The 23,103-nt window shown below is 39.9% G+C and overlaps 2 protein-coding genes across 2 annotated transcripts in view; one reads left to right on the forward strand and one right to left on the reverse strand.

Moving 5' to 3' along the window:
- Nucleotides 1–663: 663 nt before the first annotated feature.
- LOC139664144 (5-hydroxytryptamine receptor 3B-like) lies at nucleotides 664–18,534 on the reverse strand. The gene is made up of 10 exons (XM_071542889.1): nucleotides 18,395–18,534; nucleotides 15,406–15,419; nucleotides 13,280–13,443; nucleotides 11,015–11,059; nucleotides 10,422–10,531; nucleotides 8,918–9,087; nucleotides 7,873–8,030; nucleotides 4,355–4,565; nucleotides 3,367–3,576; nucleotides 664–929 (listed from the first exon to the last, which is right to left on the reverse strand). Exons 1-10 carry the CDS (start codon nucleotides 18,532–18,534, stop codon nucleotides 664–666), a joined length of 1,488 nt encoding a protein of 495 aa, XP_071398990.1.
- A 577-nt stretch (nucleotides 18,535–19,111) lies between these two features.
- The window catches only part of usp28 (ubiquitin specific peptidase 28), a 38,389-nt gene continuing 34,397 nt past the window's right edge, over nucleotides 19,112–23,103 (forward strand). The window contains exons 1-3 of the mRNA XM_071542893.1: nucleotides 19,112–19,156; nucleotides 19,494–19,496; nucleotides 21,447–21,521. Coding sequence (XP_071398994.1) covers nucleotides 19,112–19,156; nucleotides 19,494–19,496; nucleotides 21,447–21,521 — 123 coding nt within the window. The remainder of the gene's footprint in view (nucleotides 19,157–19,493; nucleotides 19,497–21,446; nucleotides 21,522–23,103) is intronic.

Consider the following 23,103-nt stretch of genomic DNA (forward strand, 5'->3'; position numbering starts at 1 on the left):
ATGGTTTTATGTTGAGGACTCTTGGAAGAATAGCCCAGTTGGGCTAAAAGAGATCCTAATAAAAAATCAAATCAAATCAAATCACAAGATTTCTTAACCCCAACATTTCTGAGATTATCTTGCGTCACATCACCATGGCAGCATACACTAGAAGCGCTACACAGTATAATTTTTTAATAGATTATAATCCACAAAATACACTTAAGTTTGATTTTCAGCATTGCATGACCATAAAACTGGTAAATGGTTACACATATAAATTTGAAATGTAAAGTTGCACTGACAGTTGCTAATGTTCTATGCTAACTAGCTAGTTAACATTGCTAAATGTCATTAACATAACTATAGCTATTGCATGGGAAACAATATTTCATGTTGGGTTGAAAAGAAAACTTGCGAGTGTCCATGTTTCTTCCCTGGTTTTTTCCTTGCTGGACCACTGGAACGCACAGAGCTTTGTAATTCTGATCTACCAGCAGGGAATTTCAGACTTCCCACTTTGAATGGAACCCAGTATTAGGTCCGAGGAGTGCATCATGTCACAAGATTTCTGGAGATAACAGTTTGAATTCTTGAGCGAAGTTGCATAGTGCAGCTTTAAACCACGACCAACAAAACGCAGAGTCGTTCTTGCTGTCTATTTGTGCAGGGCTGAAACTGCGGTCAGGCGAAGCTCCAGCTGGCCCAGAGCAGCATCAGGGTAGCGGTATACAACACCAGAACCAGCAGGTAAACCCGGAACAGAAAGCGGTCAACCTTAGTGCAGAGGGCCAGCCATTCAGCCTGGGCCGAGTCCTCGCTGTCATCCTGGTAGAAGGCGAGGCGGAGAGACACCAGCTCCTGCAGGAGCCACTCCAGCCTGGTAGGACTGTCCTGGATCTCACTCAGTGACAGAAGATCCTCCTCCGGTGGGGGGTCAAACTCATAACCTAGGAGAAGATGAAGGAAATCTGGTCTGGAAGGTGAACAGTCAATATAGTTTCTGTTTTGGTGGAAATGTTACTCTTTGACTGTATTTCCTCTAATTACATGTTAATAACAGTGAACATTACATGTGAATACAGAAATTAAACATTTTAAGTTTTGATAATTTTATTAAATTTGCTAATATAAAATCTCTTTGGGTCTCTGGCACAACCACTAGGGGTGCTGCTGTGGGGAATTGCAAAGTGCCTTATTGTAAAACCTCCCTTGGACAAACAGCTTTCTCTGTACAGGGGGTTAAAATATGGAATTCATTACCCACACATCTCAAACACGATCATAATTGGGATAATTTTAAATACAGACTAAAACAGTTTCTGAAGAGCAACCAGTCATGTAGTCATGAGTGACTTTGTCTCTCTCTTTCTTTCTTTATTTCCTTGTTTTCTTTTCTTATACCAGGCTATGTTCTTTTTTTTTGTTCTTTTTTTTTGTACTATCTGTCTTATGTTGACAATGTTCTTTTGTGTGTGTATTCTATCTCTGTTGTATTGTATATCTGTTTTTAACAGTGTTTTTACAAAAGCCCATCTAGGGACAAACATTGCAAATTAGCTTAGGCTTTAAATGTTATGATATGTGACATCAGACTATTTTCGTTTAAAAGTTCTATGTCTATGTATCTGTCCGTATTCAAATAAACATTGAAATGAAAATAATGCTGCCAATCAAAACCAGTGTCGTGTCAGTCTAACTATCTGTTCAGATTTACCAGGGTTATCAGAGTTGGCTGAATTGAGAAACAGGACAAATTTCATCACAATTGGCAATAGTCTAGAGGTTAGAGGAGTGGACTTATGACTGGTGGGTTGCCAGCTCAAATCCTAGTCAAAACTAGAAGGGCACTCGGAGAGCGCAGACCTCCGCCAAGGTTCGTGCTATTATTGCTTGTTCGTGAGTTGGATCCGGATCCGCTCCAAAATGTAATGGGTTTTTCCTTGGCCCATGCTACACCCTTCCACCAAGTTTCATGAAAATCGGGCCAGTAGTTTTTCCGTAATCCTGCTAACAGACAAACAAACAAACAAACGGCACCGAAAACATAACCTCCTTGGCGGAGGTAATGAACGGGCGAAGTAAGAAACAGGACAAATAAGACAGAGGAATGAACGAGTTAAAATAGATAAAACATAAAAAACTATGAAAACAGGATTAATAGAAGAGGTTTTACATAAAAGTACGTTTTAAGAACAAAAGACGATACTGACTTTGCTAGCTTTTGGGCAGGGAGTAAGCTGAGGGGCCTTGACAGCAAAAGCCTGGTCGCCTTTAGTTATGAGCTTTAATCCTTTATTTCTTCTATGGCTCCCCCACAAACTTGGCACTTATGCCAAAACATGTAGAGTAGCCATAGAAAAATAAAGGCTTTGCACACAGAAAGAGAGTGCCTTGGCTTCCTTTGTTCAAGTATTCTTTTACCCTTGACTCCAGTAAGCACCTTATTTTGGTGAAGCATTCAGCAAGGACGTATTCCCTTTCAAGCTGATCTTAGCAGGACTTCTGGACTTTTAAACCTTTATTTTAGGATTTTCAATACAAGACAAAAAGTACATCACTCGAGCAACTCAGCCACGATTATCTTTACAAATACAAAAAAGAAAAAACAGTACAGGTACTCTAGTACAGGGCTCCAAATTCTGACGAATATTCGAGTCTTGTTCTTATTAGAGAACCTTAACCTTTCTAAGTATAACACATTCATCAACTCTCCTATCCACATATCATATGTTGGTGCGTAGGCTGACTTCCACGTAGAATAAGTTTTCTCGCCACAACCATACCAAATGAAATGGCCTGAGTTTCATACTTGTTTGCCATAGGTAACACACTCGTGGCACCTAAGACAGCAACTAGTGGGTTAGGTTCCCAGTTCTTCTCAAAGGCTTTAGAGAAACATTCAAATACACCCTTCCAATAAGTAAACAATTTCCGACATGTCCAAAGAGAATGTGTCAATGACCCGTCTGCCTCTTTACACCTGTTACAGAGGGGGGACACATCAGTGAAAATCTTGTGTAATCTGTCTTTGGAGTAGTACAGCTGATGTACTGTTTTTGAATTGTATCAGATTGTGTCTAGATTTAATTGAACATTTATGCACACTTTCAAGACTTTCCTCCCAGGTCTCATCGTCTATCTCTTCGCCCAACTCGGTCTCCCAATTCTGCTTTGATGCTCTCAAGGGAGTTATGGGAACATACTGTCTCAAAGTTAGACATATTTTTCCTTACATAATCTCGAATTTGCAAGTACCTGAAGAAATTTGAGGGTAGCTGTCCAAACAACATAAAGTGCCCATCAAGGTATAAAGCGCTTATATCTTTGAATCTGGAAAATCTTGATCTTTACACTTAACGGGAACCTCCCACTCCTCTAACTCACCTCTAAACTGGTTGACGTCGTCCAGGGTTTTGACGGAGGTGAAAGCGCTCTCGGTGAAGCCGTGGCCAGCAGAGCCGTATTTGTCCAGCAGGCAGGCCGACACCGACATCTGCCTGACCTCCTTCTCGCTGTGGTGCAACAGCTTCACCACCAGAATGGACTTGGCCAGGCTGAGCATCAGTAGGGCCATGCACACCACGAAGAACACACCTGGATGAAGAGTGGGAGGAAAACAAAATGCTGCAGTCACAGAAAAGCTCAGAACTCTACGTTGGGTTTCCTCTTTCTTTCTTCATCATCCCAACTTTTATGCGTAGCCTATTCAGTTCGATAGTAAGTAACAATTATTATTACTTACTAGTATGAATGATAATGATTATTTCGGACAGTGGCCCATGGCTCATGAATCAAAACTTAAATACAAATACTGTATGTCTCCTAAACAACGGTGAGTGAGCACTCTGTCCATAGAAAGCTGGACCGACCAACGTTAGATCTTTAGCTCTTTTGTCCCTTTGGTATCATTTGGTATAAAGCATCACAGACCAGCCGGGTTGGTAAACATGGGTGTGTTGTGTGCAGCTTGCTGATGTCACATTACAAGATTTCTGGGTATTGAAGTTCAAATTTTTCAAACAGTTACCTCTTGTTGCCATTTGGGGCCGCCAATGTGCAAAGTTGCCTAGTGCAGCTTTGAACTTGGTAAGTGAGAACAATGACATATCTGGTTATAGTAAGAGTGTCAACAGAATAAATGGGATTGTCCATTGAGTTTGCACATATATACCAGAAACAAAAAATGAAGTGGACAAGAAAAACACAACTGATTTTGGTAAAATCAACGAAGGAAAAGTGGGTCTAAAAAAACATAAAGGTAAATAAGGTAATAAACTCCAACATATATACTCCAAAAATAATTATACTCTCCTGTCCTTCCAGGGAGCTTTAAATATCTCAAAAAAATTAATAAAACTGTCAGCCATCCTACTTATGAGTGGAGTTTTGATGGCAGTGGCCGGCAGTTCGTCCATCAGGTTGACTCTAAAGACGGTGTAGCCCAAGAGTATGCTGATCTTAAAGGTGATGCGGGTGCCACTGTTGAGAGGCAGGTAGAAGCTGATCACATCTACCAACATGAGGAAGATGCTGGGGATAAGCAGACCCACCACGTACAGCAAGGGGCGCCGCCGGATCAATACCTGAATGGAATGTAAGGAAAGAAAGCTGAGATCTGATGGACCCAAGCGGCCAAAACCGCGGGTGAATTCTGAAGCCAATAAGGCGAGATATGAAACGACGTCTCATATGCAGATATCTGTTTATAGAGATTAGCCGAAATGTCGCCTGGACCTAAAAAACTTGCGAAACAATCCGGTCGTAGATGTCATCTCTCAACTCCAACTCCATTCTCATGTCTCAAGTTGCTAATCGGACTGTAAACAATGACCGGCGGACGGAAGAGGAAGTCTTGGTACAGATGTCTGTACCTGCCAGATGGCTACACCGGAAACCCCGAAATATTGGCCGTCGCCCCCAGAGTCTAATCGTCGTCAGACAGATAGACGATGGGTTCCGAGATTGGGTTAGCAGCGACATAATATGCGTTTACTGTCTCATCAATTTACCGCACCATAGAGCACAGACTTTGCGTGGAGAGTTGTGTTTTGTGTGGTTTGGTTTCTTGGTATGCTCTAAGCACCTTCCCGTGGCGGCTGAATGTAGGAAGCTACTCTTGTAAGCTCACCTGTTGTTTATTGAGCAGCAGAGTATCAGCAGGACGTCCCCCACAGACTCTCTCCCTCTCTCTTTCTCTCTGTTTGAACGGTCGGGTTGGTTGTGACACAGTGATCTCGTATCAGATAATCCAAACTGACCTCTTGGCAGCACGTACTTTCAACATAGGTTGGCATCGGCCCCGCACTGGCACCACCTATTATTCCCAATGCACCGATTTTCAAGTTCAGGCATCCTGCCGCCGTGCTTCTCCTCCTCCGTACAGCTGGTCTGATCACTGCAATTTTTCTAACAGGCTCACAGCATACGCTATTGGGTTTCTGACTTGGTTTGTGGGTCTTTTGATTCATCAAAACGTTCAAAATCCTTAGTACCAACACTTAACTAGCCTGTACTCCACTACTGTACTCAGGCTTCCTAGTTAACAACCAACCCTGTGACGTAAGTGCTGACAAAAACAAAGATGGCGGCGTGCTAGGCTACAAATATAGCACAAAGGCATTTTCAAAAATGGATTTTCTCAACAATGGCTTACTTGTATAATGTTATTTTTATTGTAGTACATCTTAGTAATACCCAAAGCTCTATGTAGGTGTCTATTTCGTTATTTCATCTCCCCTTTAATGATCCCTGTCACTATCCTTCAAAAAGGACCACAATTTGTTTTATGTTTTGTGCTGCCAATCATTTTATCACAGTGGGTGTCACTGTTTCCACAGAGTGAATATCTCACTTTGGAGCAAAGCATTTCACATATTATTTCATCACCCATTCCTACTTATTCCACTGGGATAATTTGGAGCTGCAGATTTTGGGGTTTTTGGTTAAAATACTTTTATCTCAATAATTATCTCATTTTTTTGTGTACTTTTTTCAGTATCAGGAAGTTTCAGGAAGTCATACAATTTACTTTTAGTAAGTACGTTTTGACTGGTTATACTTTTTGTCCCCCCCTAGTTATACATTTTGAATCACATCCATTACAGAGTACCAATTTTGTTGACTCTCCATAAGGATTGCTTCGGAAGCCGGCCAAACATAATCATGTTGCATGAATAGTGAAGTTTTAATTAAAAGAACCTAGTTTGAGCTCTGTCTTATGTTATATCTAATAATGTTTTGGGGTTTTTTTATAACTCAATATTTTATAACTGAATACATTTTAAATCAGCTAATTTTTACTTTTACTTGGGTACATCTTTACACCAGTAATTTTACTTCTACTCGGGTAAAATTGAAGCAAAGTAACAGCGCTTCTACTTGAGTACGATATTCTAGTACTCTTTCCACCCCTGCATATCACTCTATCACTCTATATCTATCACTCTATCACTCTATACTATATCACTCTATAGCTGGAGATTATTCTTCACAACCAATATCATAACGTAAAATGACAGTGGGTCTATGATTAAAGGGAATGTGTGGCCATATGTGTATTGGTACAGAACAACCTTTGCTTCCTACAGTTCTTCTCCGGACTTTTTTTCCCAGACAATTCTCACACTTTTCTAGACCTGGAAACAACCAAATGCATTTCCCAGTCTTAGGAGACCTGTGCAGGAACCCTGTTTATCTGACGTATTTACCTTTAGCAACAAAACTGCCACAGTGTAACGGGAGCCCAGTGAGCCATGAAATGCCCTATAACTAAAAAGCCATGACTCTTTGAGCTGAATAAACAGCAGCCGCCATCCAGCCTCCCTCCCTGCTCTCCACCTGCAACGGGCGAGGAGGCCATTTTCCTCGGCGCTAACAAGAAGTCCATTGATCAGGCAGCCACTGAGACAGTCTCATTATGGCCTCGCTCCCCTGTCTATCGGTCTCTCTCTCTCTCTCTCTCTCTCTCCATCTCTTTACATGCCAGAAACAGCCTCGGCCTCATCTTTTGGCATTAGCTCGCGAGCCCGATCCATGAAGGTCGCGGCCAATTGCTTGACACTTTACAATTCCAGCGCACAGCATGGGAGACAGTAACCCGCGGAGGGCCACGGCTTAAACCTCGCCATCGATAAGCAATCACGGCCGTCACAGCGCAGTTACACACTCGCTAGGAAAGGGCCGATAGATAGCCATTACACCTCCGCTGGGGGAAAAAAAAAACAAAAGTGAAGTTGAGGTGGAATAGATGTGCGAGGGGAGAAAGTGAAAAACGGCAAATGGGCTGCAGCTCGGGAGCAAAAGAGTCACACAGGATGGAAATACCTTGTAGAGTGTAATATCATAGCATTCCATATTCCTGGTGTCATCTTAAAATGCGATACATGCTCCTTGCACAGAAAGTACAAGAAATACGTGGTAAGACTTTACAAAAAGGGTCACTAAGTTAAGGGTTAGTTAATGCTTAATAAGCATTAACTAACCCTTAATTAACAGTTAACTAATGTGTCTGGTAATCATTTACTAATGGTGTTCATGTTAACTAAGGTATTCACTTATACATTATTTAATAGTCATCTTTATAAACTATTAAATAATGTATAAATTAATACCTCAGTTAACATGAACACCATTAGTAAATTACACATTAGTTAGCTGTTAATTAAGGGTTAGTTAATGCTTATTAAGCATTAACTAACCCTTAACTTAGTGACCCTTATTGTAAAGTGTTACCAAATATGTCTTCAAAGGATTCGTGTCCAAATTACGTATTCTGCGTTTCACAGTTTAGGCTCATTTCACAAAATAGCTTTTTGTGTACTTGTACCTTTTTGAGTATTTTTTTAGTCTGAAATTTTACTGTTTACGGATGGGATGTAGGCGGGCACGTACGTTGAACTGGATGTGGGCGTAGTCGGTGTCGCCTTGGCGGTATCGCCAGTAGCGGGAAGGAATGGACAGCAGCTCCCATTCTCCGTCATCCATGTACTCCCTCTTATCGTTGGCGATGGTCTCCGCGCTCCTCCACAGGGCGAGGTCTATTTCCTTCACTAGAGAGGAAGAGAGGAGGAGGGTGGAGCGAGAAGGACAGAAAGAAGGATGGAAATAGTGTGGAAAGACAGTAAATATCTGCTTTGGCTGTGTTTGCGTTTTCAGATGCTTCTGTTGTAATCACATTTTGCCGTTAATGGAATGCAGTTTTTGGGAGATTACCCACAGGTATATACACTCATTGACCACTATTAGGTACACCTATCTAGTAGCCGCTGGTCATCTGTTGCTATAGCCCATTTACAGTGGTGGAGGAAGTACTGAGATCTTTTACTTAAGTAAAAGTAGCAATACAACAATGTACAACAATGCAAAGATACTCCATTACAAGTAAAAGTCCTGCATTCAAAATCTTACTTAAGTAAAAGTACTTAAGTATTGGCAGCAAAATGTACTTTGAGTATCAAAGTAAACGTACTCATTATGCAAACTGTCCCCATTTAGTTATATTTTTCATAAATTATTGGAATATTAATACTGATAATACTAATACTATTAATACTACATTTTCAGAAAAGCATAAATTAATGCCCCAGGGTTTGATACTACTTACTACTTACAATGGAATTTTCTTCTTGTCAGGGTGGAAAGGTCTCTGCCATTTAGAGCATCATGGGACACTAAAACTCTTAACTGAAACCCAGACTAATGAAATTCTTTTAGGTGGGTTGCCAGCTCTTTAAGGCAGAGTGACCCACCCCACCTATTCAATGAAAGGGGAAACTCTGGTGCTATGCTATGAACGCATTTACCTCATAAACACTGATTTCAGCCTTAAGGTGGGGTAACCTGAATTTAGGCGGGTTCGCACAACGCCACATCCCTCTGAGCACAACCCCCTTTTAGCAAAACCCTCTACCATCCCATTGAAGGCAGGAGGAGGAACCTGTGTGGAGCCAGCTGCGGAAGGTGAGGGTGCAGTTCTGCTTGTCGAACGGAAAGGCGTACATCTCCAGGTTGCAGGCCGACACCGCCTGGATGGGCCGGTAGTTCTTCACCGAGCCGGAGGAGTTGACGTAGACGTAGGGGATCGGAGGGGACTTCCCCTCGTCCACGCTGGGAAACAGATATGAATGAGAGGGGGGAGGTAAGGTGAGATGTGGACAGCAATGCAGAAGAGCAGAAAATGAGACTGGCTAGCCTCACCCCTAGGTGGAGTCATTCCTATGTTCCCAGGGTCCTATGTTCCCCAGATTTATATGGCACATAATGGGAACATGACAAAGGGTCCTATTTTCCCAGGGTCCTATGTTCCCCAGTTCTAGGGTTAGGGTTAGAGACCTTCAAAATCAAATAAAATGATAACCATTGGTTTTGCTGTGTTTGCAGTTTTGAAGCCTTGTTCCAATAAAAAAAACTGGATAATATTCATGACATATTTTAACTTGAAACGGGTCAAAAACATAGGACTCTAACATAGGACCCTGGGAACATAGGACCTTGGGAACATAGGACCCTGGGAACATAGGGCCCTGGTAACATAGGATCCTGGGAACATAGGACCTTGGGAACTTAGGACCATGGGAACTTAGGACCCTGGGAACATAGATACGTTCCCCTCTAGGGTGTAGGGTGTCAACATGTCTATTTGGAGGAGGATTGGGCAATTTGACTGCACACAGTGTTATGTTGTCTTCCTAAAGCTGGGAAACTGACGTAACTTGCGCCATTTGGTGGGACCTTTTGTATCCAAAACACCTTGCAGTGCTATGAGTACGCACATGTTTAGCATGGGTGGACTTTAATGCTCACCATTGGGAAATAGTGTCATTGTAGCAGCAAGTAGTAATAGGATACAGCAAAGAGGAATAGGATATAAATAAGGGTAGAGCAAATGGGGGTTATATAAACATACACAACCGACAATTCCAACACTCTGACATAAAACATTTTCCAGATATTCACTACACCAGTGGTTCTCAACGTGGGGTCCGGGGACCACCAGTGGTCCTTGAGGGGGTTCCAGGGGGGTCGCCAGCAAATTGATGAATTGTTAAACTTCACCATTATTTCATTTACAAGTTAACACAATTAGAGAATGTAGAAGAATGATGACTGTTTCACTGTTATCTCTCTACCTACAATACAGATAGTTATGGAATTCTGGACAAAATCATATCTAACAGTAAAAATATTCTCAGATTTGGGTCCGAGAGACAAAATCTCATTAAATGGGGTCCGTGGCTCTAATGTGGACTAAAGGGTCCTTGATATGAAAAAGGTTGAGATTCACTGCACTACACTGTAAACATGTAGATAATATCCTTAACCCTAACCCTAACCCTAACCCTGGTAGTATTTTAGTGCCATGCTTAACACATAGTGCTAAAGAGGGCCACTATTAGACTGACCACTAGATTAAAGAAGGGGTGATTTCAACGATTTCTTACAATTCACTAACGATAACATCAGGTATCCAGATGGCATCAGATGACAGTGAGATCTCAGTGATTCCATCAAACTCCTCCGGGTCCCAAACCAGGAACTCATCCGTCCAGATCTGGAGACAGGAGAGGGAACTCATGGCAAAATTACAACAGTGGGAAAGCAATTATTTACAAAGACGTTAAAGCAAAAAAACTCTACTGAACTTGATTGTTGATTTAGTCTATTCAATTTTGCATAATTTGTTATTTACTTTAGCTACTGTGTTTATATTGTAGAAAATCAACAGCAATACAATCCACTGGAGAGAACTGAGATTTACCCTGGAGGCTCGCATTCACAAGACTGACCACATGTTGTAAATGAACTTTAATTGGATTGTCCTCATCCTGATTGTATTCAATAGCTTGTTATCCGTTCACACTGTAAATAGCATAAGGCAGCCACACAGAAGAAATCAATCACTGAAGAGGTAGCTAATTGGAAGTGTTTTAATTATAAAGATATGGATTCTATGGCTGGGAATAGTGGTTGTTTTTCATTAGCTGTACGATGAGAAACAAAGAGGCAACACTGAGATAAGATAGAGGCCACCCACCTGTCTATACCAAATGCTTGTGGTAATGCTCTGGGTCTTTCCATCCTGGGAAAATGTGAATTTCTGAATGTCATTTAAAGGAAATATATTTATTTGAAGTAATCTTAAAGCAATATTCCACATAGTTTTAACATGGGGGTTATTCTGCACATGACAGCCATGAAAACCAGAATATAAACTAATCTACAAGATCAGCTGCAGCTCCCGCTACTGTGATTTTCAACTGACTGCTGGTCCAACATTTTAGAACATAATTTCGCCAAATAGCATTTTTATTGATAGAAGAGAACATAGCGGAGGGATACCATTTAGGAGAGATAGCTCCTGTTTGGGAGACCGGATCTACTTTTATTTTTAAGTACTAATTTTTAGTGTAAAGCAAGAATAGAAATGCAAAACGACGATGAACCAATGACTACATTATTGTCTTAAAAGCAGGATCTGTTGTTGAATCTGTTCACCAACGTGTTAAATGTCAGTTTTCAATCTATTTTCATGGCCTCATTCAAATGAATGGGAAGTAAAAATCCTAATGCTACAAACTCGTCCAGCTGCATCTGATCTTGGTGAGTAGTTCATATTCTGGTTTTCATGGCGGTCAAGTGCTGAATAACCCCCATGTTAAAACTGCGTGGAATATTGAAGCGCTACATCTTTACATGACAGGTAGCATTTTTAAACATCAACATATCATTGTTAAAATTAATTGTGATATCTTGGTATAATTCATGTAAACAAATGAGACCATGCTCAAGATGATTGGTAGCCTCCAGTAACATTGTTAGTGCTACCTTGCTACATTTGTTAGTGTTTCTCAAAATTGAGACCACATTTCCCATAAATCCAGTTGTTTCCTGGGCCCCCCCTCCCCCTCCCTGGAGAGGATAAACACCTTTTCACTCATACCACCACCTACCATTACCAGAAACTCTGAAAATTTTAGCTGTGTTTGCTGTTCGTTGTTAGCTTCCTGTTTTGTGCCATAAAGCAGATTTCCCGCCAAATCCGACCCAGGTGGCTCACAATGGAAAATGCAGAGCAGAGGCTGGTAAAGGCTGACAGGCTTCTCAGCAATGGTCCCATTTGTTTGCGGTAATTGTACTAATGTCTCAAAATGAATGTGGTCATGATTTATTGAGGTTAAAATGTTACACATAGCACCATTAACAATAATATTATTATTAACACACTGACTCACTGTGACTTTTCATTTCCCCTCGCATTGCAACAGCAGACATTTGTAATCTACTGTGTCATTTCAAAACATTTAAGATACGTTCACACCACAGGCCTTCATGCTCAATCCCATTGCTGCTCATATCCGTTTCTTTTTTTGGATGACTGTTCATGACTATTCTGGGATGTAACCCAAATCTGAACAGACAATGATGTTGAATATATATAAGTGTGCGCAGAGTAACAATAACAAAAGATGTCACCTTTTGTACCTCCTGCTTGTTTCAAACATATTTCGCTTTCATGCCATACAGTTTTGACTGAATTGAGGCATCTCCCCAAATACTGATCAAGTCAGCTGTTGCCGTTTGGCTTTCTTTCCATTGTTGTGCCTCATTGACCTCCATGTCAAGGAGGTCAATGAGGTCATGTCATGTAACATTTACTTATTGTCATGGCAATGCTGACAAATTCCTATTTGAGCGTTCAAATGCAGGTCGCATGTAGTTATATTGCATATTTTGTGTGACTCCATACAGCTTTTTGCTGTTTCACACTGATTACAAAACATCATATCTGTTTAACATGTGAGGGAAAAAAATCTGATTTGGGACACTTTCAGCTGCAGTGTGAATGTAGCCATATACACTGTAAAAAATAAAAAATAAAAAATAAAATGTATTGTTTCAACCTAAAAAAGTTATTGTACGTCCGTGCTGCCTTAAAATTCTAAGTTAAGTGAATTTGAGGAGATAGTTTGTTTACTAACCATTTAGTTAACCTTCCTAAACAAAATTAGTTGAGTGAACAAATGTTTTTTTCTCGTGAATTTGAATTCTTAAGTTGAGGTAGCTTTGACAATGCAATGCATACTGGGAAGTCTGCCAATAAACTAACAGTGTTGAGTTTAGTGAATAAATTTAAGTTACAAGATGTGAACTCACGATTTTAAGTCATGAAGCTCATAACTACCACTTTTAAGTTGAAATTGACAAACACATCTACATACATTGTGTTAATGGTGTAATGTTGTGTTAAATTGCACTATGAGTTTTTACAGTGTAGAGAGCGTCCAAAAAGTTTGCGTACCACGTCGAGGACAGACTGCAGTATGAGGTCTATGTGGACAGTGGTGGGACTGGTCCAGTTGTGAACAGGTCGAACCCCGTGGTCGTATTTCCTCAGCAGGGTTCTGGTCAGCTGGTTCAGAGCTGACCTCTTCGGCTTCTCCGGCACAGGTTCAGCTAGATGGGCTAAAAGGAAGAGGGGTGTATGAAGTCCTTATGCAATACAGTGTATACAGGGATACAGGAATAGAGTGGACATAACTCCTCATGACTTAAATTCATCGTATACATCATAGTAAGTAGTATCAAACTGATGTAAGTTCTATGAGGATAGTGTGTTTTAAGGGGAAAAAGCATAAATGTATGTCTTTCCAAAAATGTTCATGTTTGTGTTTTTCCTTACCACTACATTACTGGTTATGTGTATGTGGTTTAGTGTCTCATGAAACTTGACAGTACAATATGATATGGAAGTTGACCATCACACTACTTTGAATGCACTATTTCCACTGTCCTAATGTAACTAAAACATTTAGGAAAGTCATAGGTCATACAGAACTGTCACAATGTAAATTACGCATAATATCATTTGAAATTTCTGAACAATCTTGGTTTGATTGAAGGAGAATTTCATTTAAAAAAAAGAAATCTTTGGAGTTTGAAGGCTTTTTTTGTGTTGTTCAGGTGATATTATCTTTGAAATAAAGAAATAATAAATGCCATTTTAAGAACACCATTGTCTGATAGTTTTCTTTAGTCATAAAGGGAGCACCTTACCTGAAAGCAATAACATCAGCCAAATGCGAGACATCACTGTTGGGCTGCTGAAGATTAAGTTCCCAGATTTGAAGCTTTATCCAGGTCTCACATCCAAAAAAATCTGCTCGGTTTGAACGTAAATATCCACAATTTCCTTAAAATAAGAGTAAACAGAAGAGGTACCTTGTCTAGGGGCTGAACAATGATCAAGGTAGTGTGAGAAAGTTTGGGTATGCTGATATTGATTTTCCATCGCTGGGGTAAGATGATACGTATAATGATGAACAAAGCTGGAGACAGATATCCCTAGAGGTTTGTGCATTGCCAGTTCATTGGTTCATTAGTGAGGATCATGAACAGTCATACTGCTGTACAGTCGTCATCGTAAAGGCATGCTTAAATCCAGTGGAACGTCAAAGAGAGTAAGTTTTAATAAATGACATACATGTATTAGTATTAAGTGTGAAACTGTAAGTTGTTAAAGGTATCTCTGCACCAAAGTGACTAAGACAGTTTCCTGCATGTTCATTGTACTTGCCGATTAAAGGATAAGTTCGGCGTTTTTTGACCTATATATAATTTGTCTCTTACATACCTGTAGTACTAGGATTAAATTATACTGAACAAAAATATAAACGCAACACTTTTGTTTTTGCTCCCATTTTTCATGAGTTGAAATAAAATATCTAAGACTTTTTCTGTGCACACAAAAGGCTTATTTCTCTCGAATTTTGTTCACAAATTTGTTTAAATCTTGAAAAAAGACATTTGTTAGGCACTGAACTATGGATCTCATAAAACTGCGATAAAACTGCACATTTTAGAGTGGCCTTTTATTGTGACCAGCTCAAGGCACACCTGTGCAATAATCATGCGGTTTAATCAGCATCTTGATATGCCACACCTGTCAGGTGGATGGATTCTCTTGGCAAAGGAGAATTTGTGAACAAAATTTGAGAGAAATAAGCCTTTTGTGTGCATAGAAAAAGTCTTCGATCTTTTATTTCAACTCATGAAAAATGGGAGCAAAACCAAAAGTGTTGTGTTTATATTTTTGTTCAGTATATATATAGGTCCAAAATTGCCAAACTTCCCCCTTCCATGTGGGATAGTGGGTTTAGAAGATGGGCCGACAAAGGTCTTAGCACAATTAATTATTTAACGGAACAGAACTCAAATCGTTTTCCCAACTTCAAGAACAATTTACGCTTCCATCAAGTGATTTGTACAGGTACCTCCAAATAAGACACTATATCACAAGCCATAAAGAAAGAGAGATGGTCAGTAAAAACCCAAATAAACTAGAAGAATACTTTATTAGTATTGCAGAGAAATGCTTTCCAACTAAAAAAACATGTCTCTAATATATGTAAAAGGCTTGTAACTGACATCCCACAAAATACCTGGAACATCAAGGAAAAATGGGAATTGGAATTAAATATTATAATCAAAGATAATATATGGGAAGACCTGTGTGCAAGCTGTCATAAAGGAATCAATAGTCAACTGTGGAAAGAATTTGATTGGAAATGAAAAATCAGGTATTTTAATACACCTCTCACCATTTCTTCATATGTGAAAGAACCTTCTGTGGCATTATGTTGGAGAAAATGTGGAAATATAGCGGACCACACGCATATCTTTTGGGATTGCCTAATAATTCAAGGGTTCTGGAAAAGTGTTAAAGAAGAAATTGACAATATTTTAGAGGTGGATGTGCCCCCAGATCCATTGTTATTTTTGTTAGGAGCTGTACCTAAAGGAATATATAGCACACATCAGAGAAATATACTGCGGATACTTTTATTGATTGCCAAGAAGATGAAAACTGTGAACTGGAAGGATGCAAAAGCACCAACCATAACTCAGTGGGTGCAGAGACTGAAAAGGGTTTACATAATGGAACGAATGACTGATACTTTTATACAAAGGTGGACTTGTGTTACGCTATACCTAGGTGTTTAACTAAGTGAGAGGGGTTGATGTAACAAAATGTGTTATTATAATGGAATTGCTTCAAATGCCCTCCTCTTTTGTAAATTTCTTTATCTATTATTTATTTTTTATTTCTATGAGGTCCTATGTCAGGGAATGTTTTGCTCTGTAAAATAATGGAAACATTTAAATAAAAAGTAAAAAAAAAAAAAAAAAGAAATTTGCCAAACTTATTCTTTAAGATGCTTCTGATTATGGCCTGTGATCATGCACACTAATGTAACACAGAGCAACACCAGGTAAACAAATAATAACTTATAGCAACATAAACCATATTCCAGTGAATCAGCAGGCTCCAAGTAACAGATTAAAACAGATTAATTTATAAAGGTACTACTTGAGGAAAGGCAAAAAACAGCAACTTCCTGTGTGAGTTCCTGGGTGTCCAGTGTGTATAGGTACTCAATATTTTACGGTTATCAACATACCGGTTAAAGTCATTTCAAAATAAAGTGCATTTTTTGTCAGCAATTGTTCTCAATCTGTTTAGCAAGTGTTTAATCTGTAGGTTTTACTTCTCAAAGAAGTAAAGGAGTAGTAACTTGGGTCAATGGGTTAATTCACTCCCAATTCATGCAAGTGCAAGTGTATATTGAAACTGCAATGATGACACTTTCATTCTCAAAATCATTGTTAATGACTGGATATAAGGGCCCTTTCATGACAAAAGAATGTTTTTTATTTGAAAATCCACTCTCTGAATCCCACTACTATAATTGGAGAGCGGTTTGTGTGTTTGTGTGTCCCACCATGGAGGAGAGAAGGAGAGGGGAGAGGAGAGGAGAGGAGAGGAGACAAGGAGAGAGAGGAGAGGAGAGGAGAGGAGAGGAGAAGAGGAGAGGAGAGGAGACAAAGAGAGGAGAGGAGACAAGGAGAGGAGAGAGGAGAGGAGAGGAGAGGAGACAAGGAGAGGAGAGAGGAGAGGAGAAGAGGAGAGGAGAGGAGACAAACAGAGGAGAGAGGAGAGGAGAGGAGAGGAGAGGAGAGGAGAGGAGAGGAGAGGAGAGGAGAGGAGACGAGACGAGACGAGAGGAGAGGAGAGGAGAGGAAAGGAGAGGAGAGGACAGGAGGAGAGGAGACAAGGAGAGGAGAGGAGGAGAGGAGAGAGAGGAGATAAGGAGAGGAGAGGAGGAGAGGAGAGGAGAGGAGAGGAGAGGAGAGGAGAGGAGAGGAGACAAGGACAGGAGAGGAGAGGAGAGGAGAGGGGAGAGGAGAGGAGAGGAGAGGAGAGGAGACAAGGAGAGGAGAGGAGACAATGAGAGGAGAGGAGACAAGGACAGGAGAGGAGAGGAGACAAGGAGAGGAGAGGAGGAGAGGAGAGAGGAGAGGAGACAAGGAGAGGAGAGGAGGAGGTTATAAATTCTAGTTGACTGAATTGAAAGCGAATTTACCCCAACCCTGTATGAGGCGCTGAAGTTGGGGCACAGTAAATATAGAGATCATATAATATATTGATTTATTTTGAATAGTCAAGGCTGAGTCACAACAGGCTGGTTGGAGCAGTGACTCGGGGTCCAGTCTGGGGTTCTGCAATACAAATAAAGAAATATATTATCTAATACTGCTGCACAAATAAATCATTCCACTTAACATGCAAATAACATTCTGATAACAACTATTATAATTCTCACTACAAAAATACAATCACTCAGCTTACAATTTATATTCATCAAACAATAACAGAACAACTGCTATAGTAATTATCCACACTGGTGAAATAGGCATCAAATGCTACTACTGGGCAAAGACAATGCAGGACTGATCTTACTAGGACAGGCTTCGGTTTAGGTCAGTGGTTCTCAATCCTGGTTCTTGCCAGTACCATAGCCCTGCTGGGTTTCTATTCTACCAGCTGGTTAGTTACAGTCACCTGGTGTAATCAGGGGCTGAATGAGAATGTAATGTAATGTAGAATGAATGTAATCAACTTCCAGGTAAAATAGAAAACCAGCAAGCCTGTGGTACTCAAGGACCAGGACTGATGGCTGACTTATGGTTTAGATCAGTGATTCTCATCCTTTTTCATATCAAGGACCCCTAATTTAGTCCACATTAGAGCCCTGGACCCCCATTTGATGAGATTTTGTCAAATCTGAGAATATTTTTATTGTCAGATATGATTTTGTCCAGAATTCCAGGTCTATCTGTATAGTAGGTAGAGAGATAACAGTGAAACTATGATCAAAACAGTCATTCTTCTACATTCTCTCACTGTGTTAACTTCTTGTAAATGAAATAATGCTGAAGTTTAACGATTCATCAATTTGCTGGGACCCCCTGGAACCCCCTCAAGGACCCCTGGTGGCCCCCGGACCCCACGCTGAGAAACACTGGTTTAGGTGACGTGAATCTTATGTAAGCTCCGGTTATGAAGGTGGCGTACCGTACCAGTTCAGGGCCGTAGGGGGAAAAGTGCCAGTCTGAGAGGTGGAGGCTGGTGGTTTTGTCCTGAGTTGTGGGATCTGAGGGCCTCAGTCTCAGTTCTGGCCCTTTTGCATACAGTCTGGACTGTTTCTCTGCCATTGGTGTTGCTGACCAAAGATCTATAGAAGGTTATATTATGGATTGCAATTATTGAAACCGGAATATCTATCCCTTATTCAGGGATTGGGTCAATTAAATTTCATTTCACCAAGTCAACTGTAAATTTAAAATGCAACTCACCTTAGAGTCGTCATTCCAAATAAATTATTTGTACCATTAGCAGGGGAAAAGAAAACAGGACACATAATTAGAAATATCATGCTAGAGGGTTGTTGACTGTTTCCCTTTCATTTCCACAACAAGTAGGCCTACGTCACAGGCATCCGATTAGAATAGACTGGACATGATTAAATATAAAAATAGGCTAGTTTAAAGCTGACAGTGCGATACCTTTTTATACAAACTGGTTATAGGACTGACTTGGCAATCACGACACATGAGCGCGCACGTATATCGTTAGAAATCGTTAGTCGCGCGCGGACGTTTCTTGACAGGTGAACGCGCCGCTGCAGCCGCTGTGTCACTTGGGGTGCTTGACAGATGGAGTTGGTTTGATTCCGAGTCAGGGCTGAAAGCGTTTGGGGCGATAACAACAAGAGACACAGCTTCTTCTGCCATGAGAGTTGAACAGACTGAAAATGGAGATAACTCAACGAACTCGGTGAGCGCAAAGGAGACTGAGTGGACCGAGTACTAACGTAACAAGTGACATGTTTGAGTCTGAATGCCTGAACAACTAACCCAAGCCCCGTTGCGTTCAGTTCTCTCTTGAGTGTAGAGAACTGCACGCCATACTCCATGAAAAAAATATGGCATTTTAAAGTTGCCTTGTTTATTGTCAAATCTACACAACTGGTAGAACATGACTTTAAGCCGTTTCTTAATTATTAGGAGTCACACTTCAATTCGGCATACATACAATACACCTAACAACACTTTTCGAATTGTCCCCTTATATTCTCAAGAGCTTCTCCCACCAAAAATGCACCGGTAAAAAGCAGGTGAAGCAATTCTAAAAGTTGATTTTATTTAAATGCATTGCTTCTTGGTGGATCACTTGTATGCCGAATTTAGTAGAAGACCGTAATGATTCGTAAAATATATCAAGTTATGTTCTACCAAGTATGTAAGTGTGCCGATAAGCAAGGCAACATTAAATTGCCAGATTTCATTATGCGTTACGTTCTCTCCGCACAAGAGAGAACCTAGGCTAATTTATTGGGGATACACTAGCTAAACTCACGGCGTGGCCTTCTAATAGCAAATTGAATTAATTAATTGCACCATATACAGTGAAATACAAATGAATAACATCACAAAAAGATTTTTATTTGCTGTTTGACTCAAATTCACACCAGAGGAATGTTATCCGCATATCAGCATAAACCTTTTAATCAATACTTTTCTCAGTAGCTTGGCAACTATTGATTTATCTATGTCTAATTATGCTATGGGGAGCCAATCTTCTACACATAAAAGTGTATGTATTGGGAAATAGTTGAGATGGTGATGGACATGAGATGGTGTCATTTAATGTCAGTGGCACATTAGAAGAAAAAAAAATATGTCTGCATTCATCCAGTTTGTCTCCCTATGTCTTTTGTTTGATATTGACTGAGGAAATGTGTGTGTGTATGTGTGCCTATGTGTGTGTGTGTGTGTGTGTGTGTGTGTGTGTGTGAGCGAGTGACTGAAACACCCACTGCCTTTGTCACTCAAGTCTGGTGGCATGGTGAGTGGAATGATAAACAGAGGCCTCTGCTATCCATGTCAGTAGCCTAAAATAGAGGCTAGGCAAGAGGGGTCTCAGATAGCCCCCTGGTCTCCATATAAGTCTGGTCAGCCTGCTCTTGGCTTTCTGTGTGTGTGTGTGTGTGTGCGTATCTGTCTCCTCACTCTTTGTGTATATGTCAGGCTGCATTCTCTATTTGTGTGTGTGTGTGTGTGTGTGATACCCTGACATGTCCACCTGCTGTTGGGGCGGCAGACTTTATATAGCTCCTCTCACTCAGCAGGCCCCTGTTCATTTTGTACTTCATGTGTCTGTGAGGTCAATGCAGTTACGTGACTTACTGTGAGACTAGTGACATTGTGTTCACTCGTCTAAATGCGGATAGAGGGTGACACACAATTGATTGCACCCCTCAATTTCCATTTCCTTTAGCGTTTTAATTGTATTTTTTATTATCGAGGCAACAGTAAACATGTCATGTCCCGCCAATAATGCAGCCCCCCCTAGGCCAATCAGTGTCAAGGTGACAAATCATGTAATAGCCTACAATGAATCTGCGTTGTTAGCCAGTTCTTACCAGAATCAGAATCAGAATCGGCTTTATTGGCCAAGTATGTACACATACAAGGAATTTGACTCTGGTTTTTCATTGCTCTCAATGTACTTACACAGAATAAATATACAGCTAAAAACAAGGACAACAAGATGAACAGAGGTAAACCTAAACATTTAACTACTATGTACAAATGTGCATATATATAAAAAAAATCATATCCATAAAGCGAAGATGCTTTCAAAACCAATGAAATGAAAAGTTTCTGAATATCAAAAATTTACAATAAACAGCAGTCTACTGACACACTAATGCAGAAAACAAATAAACATCTAAGACGTCTAAGAAATGTATATAAAAAATCTAGGGTGCCTAAGAATTTTGCACAGTACTGTATATATATATAGATATATACATATGTAAACAACCCTAGGACAATAGTGCAATGGTGCAGAGTGCAAAGATGCTGGAATAAATATGGAGTTGGGTGTAACAGGTTACATTATATACATGAGTTATTACACATTACATACATTATACACACATTATATACACAGTCAGATATTGTACAGATGATGATGATGGGGGAGGAGGAGCAGGAGGAAATCCCCAAGTATGTAGGCATTTAGCATTCTTTTCCCTGTGTCCAACCTTTTCTCCTCACAGAACCAAATGCTGATCAACCAGCTGAGGGAGATCACTGGCATCCAAGACCCACAGATCCTCTACAGAGCCCTGAATGTAAGCCGAATCATCAACATTATCAAGGATCCCTTGCACGTTTTGATCTTTATTTTGTGGAAGAATACCAAATTTCTGGCATACCTTTGCGCAAAGACAACTGATGGTTCCTCCTCTGTTTTCAGTATTATCTACGAGCCAGTAATCCCTTAAAATAACCTTACTTTTTCATTCATTTACATTAATTCACCCCTTAATTCATGCTAAATCCTTAAAATTAATTAAGGGAGTTATTAATGGAGGAGATCCCATCGAAACCTCCTTAAACGCCCTCTATCTAAATCTTAAACTTGACTCCTTACTTTCTAATTTAATGAAGGGAGACTGGAACTTTTCCATTCATTTCCACTTAATAACCTGTAAACCTGCACAAAAGGCATGAAAAATCCCTTAATTACTAGTGTCTCGGTGAATCAGCCCATGAAGAAATCCCTTATAAACCCATGATACTAATCTTACTTTTTAAAAGCTGTTATTTTTAATGGATAATGAATGTTTATGTAATGAGAAATTAGGACATTTCAGGGATAAAAATTAAGGGGTTTGGTTTCGTAGTGATTTGTTTTAACGAACAAATTTGTTTAAAGAACTGTGGCACTAAATACTGAACACATCTTTCTTTACTTCTTTTTTTTAAGGTGAGGTCGATTACTTGAAACTATACTTCAGCATTCTGTTTTTCAGCATTATATTTTCCATTCATTTTATTCATAGTCATGCTTGTATTTTAATGCTTTTACACCAGGTTTGACAGCCAGCACTACAAATGTCTTCTTTGCAAAACCTAGCTTTTTTTTTAAACCTTATGAGTAGATGTCATACTAGAAACTCCACTCCATCTCATTAGCCCTCTCCTTTTGGTTTCTGTCTCTGTTAAATAAATCTCATTGTGTCATAGAGGTCAGAGAAAGCACACGACACTACAATAAACTTGTCTTCCATTTTGGATAGAAATGTACAGGTGCCGGGGGTGGGTGATATGTTGGGGAGTGGGGGAGGGATGGGGATTATAATGGAATTATTTCATATGTTGATTCTGTGATTTGTAAAATGCAAAATTCCTATAAACAGAAGTTTAAAAAAAAAGAAAAGAAATGTATATGTGCCTGGGTAAAGTCCTGCTTGAAGCTGATTGGCTTTCAGTTTACTGCATCAGGCATATTGCTCAGTCAGGTTGAAAAATGTCAACTCAAGCGAAGTTTCATGTAAATGTGTTAATATAATGAGCAAGTTATCTGAAAAGCAATACTCAAATATAATTAAATTGTATAAAAATAGACCAAACTGAATATCTTATCAATCTCTGGAACCCTTTGGCAACCCAGTTAGGCTCAACCATGCTCACATCTGTTAGTGTTCAACTGTAAATGAACTTAGACATCCCAAGATTTCCAACCATAGCTAATAACCTATGTAATGCTACCTATGAGGGAAATGAGGATATAAAGCGGCTGAAGACATCTCAATTTTGATGTAATGGCACAGTCATAACAAAATGGTTCTCTGGTTTATATTGCATAAAATTGTTTTAGCTAAGCACTGAAGTGTGAAGATTAAGATGTTTTTGTAACTTTGAAGCTAC

This window comes from Centroberyx affinis, unplaced genomic scaffold, assembly GCF_046629955.1.
Source record: "Centroberyx affinis isolate AG114_WGS23_722 - 3 ecotype Tasmania unplaced genomic scaffold, CSIRO-AGI_Caff_v1 ptg000233l_1, whole genome shotgun sequence".
Classification (NCBI taxonomy): domain Eukaryota; kingdom Metazoa; phylum Chordata; class Actinopteri; order Beryciformes; family Berycidae; genus Centroberyx; species Centroberyx affinis.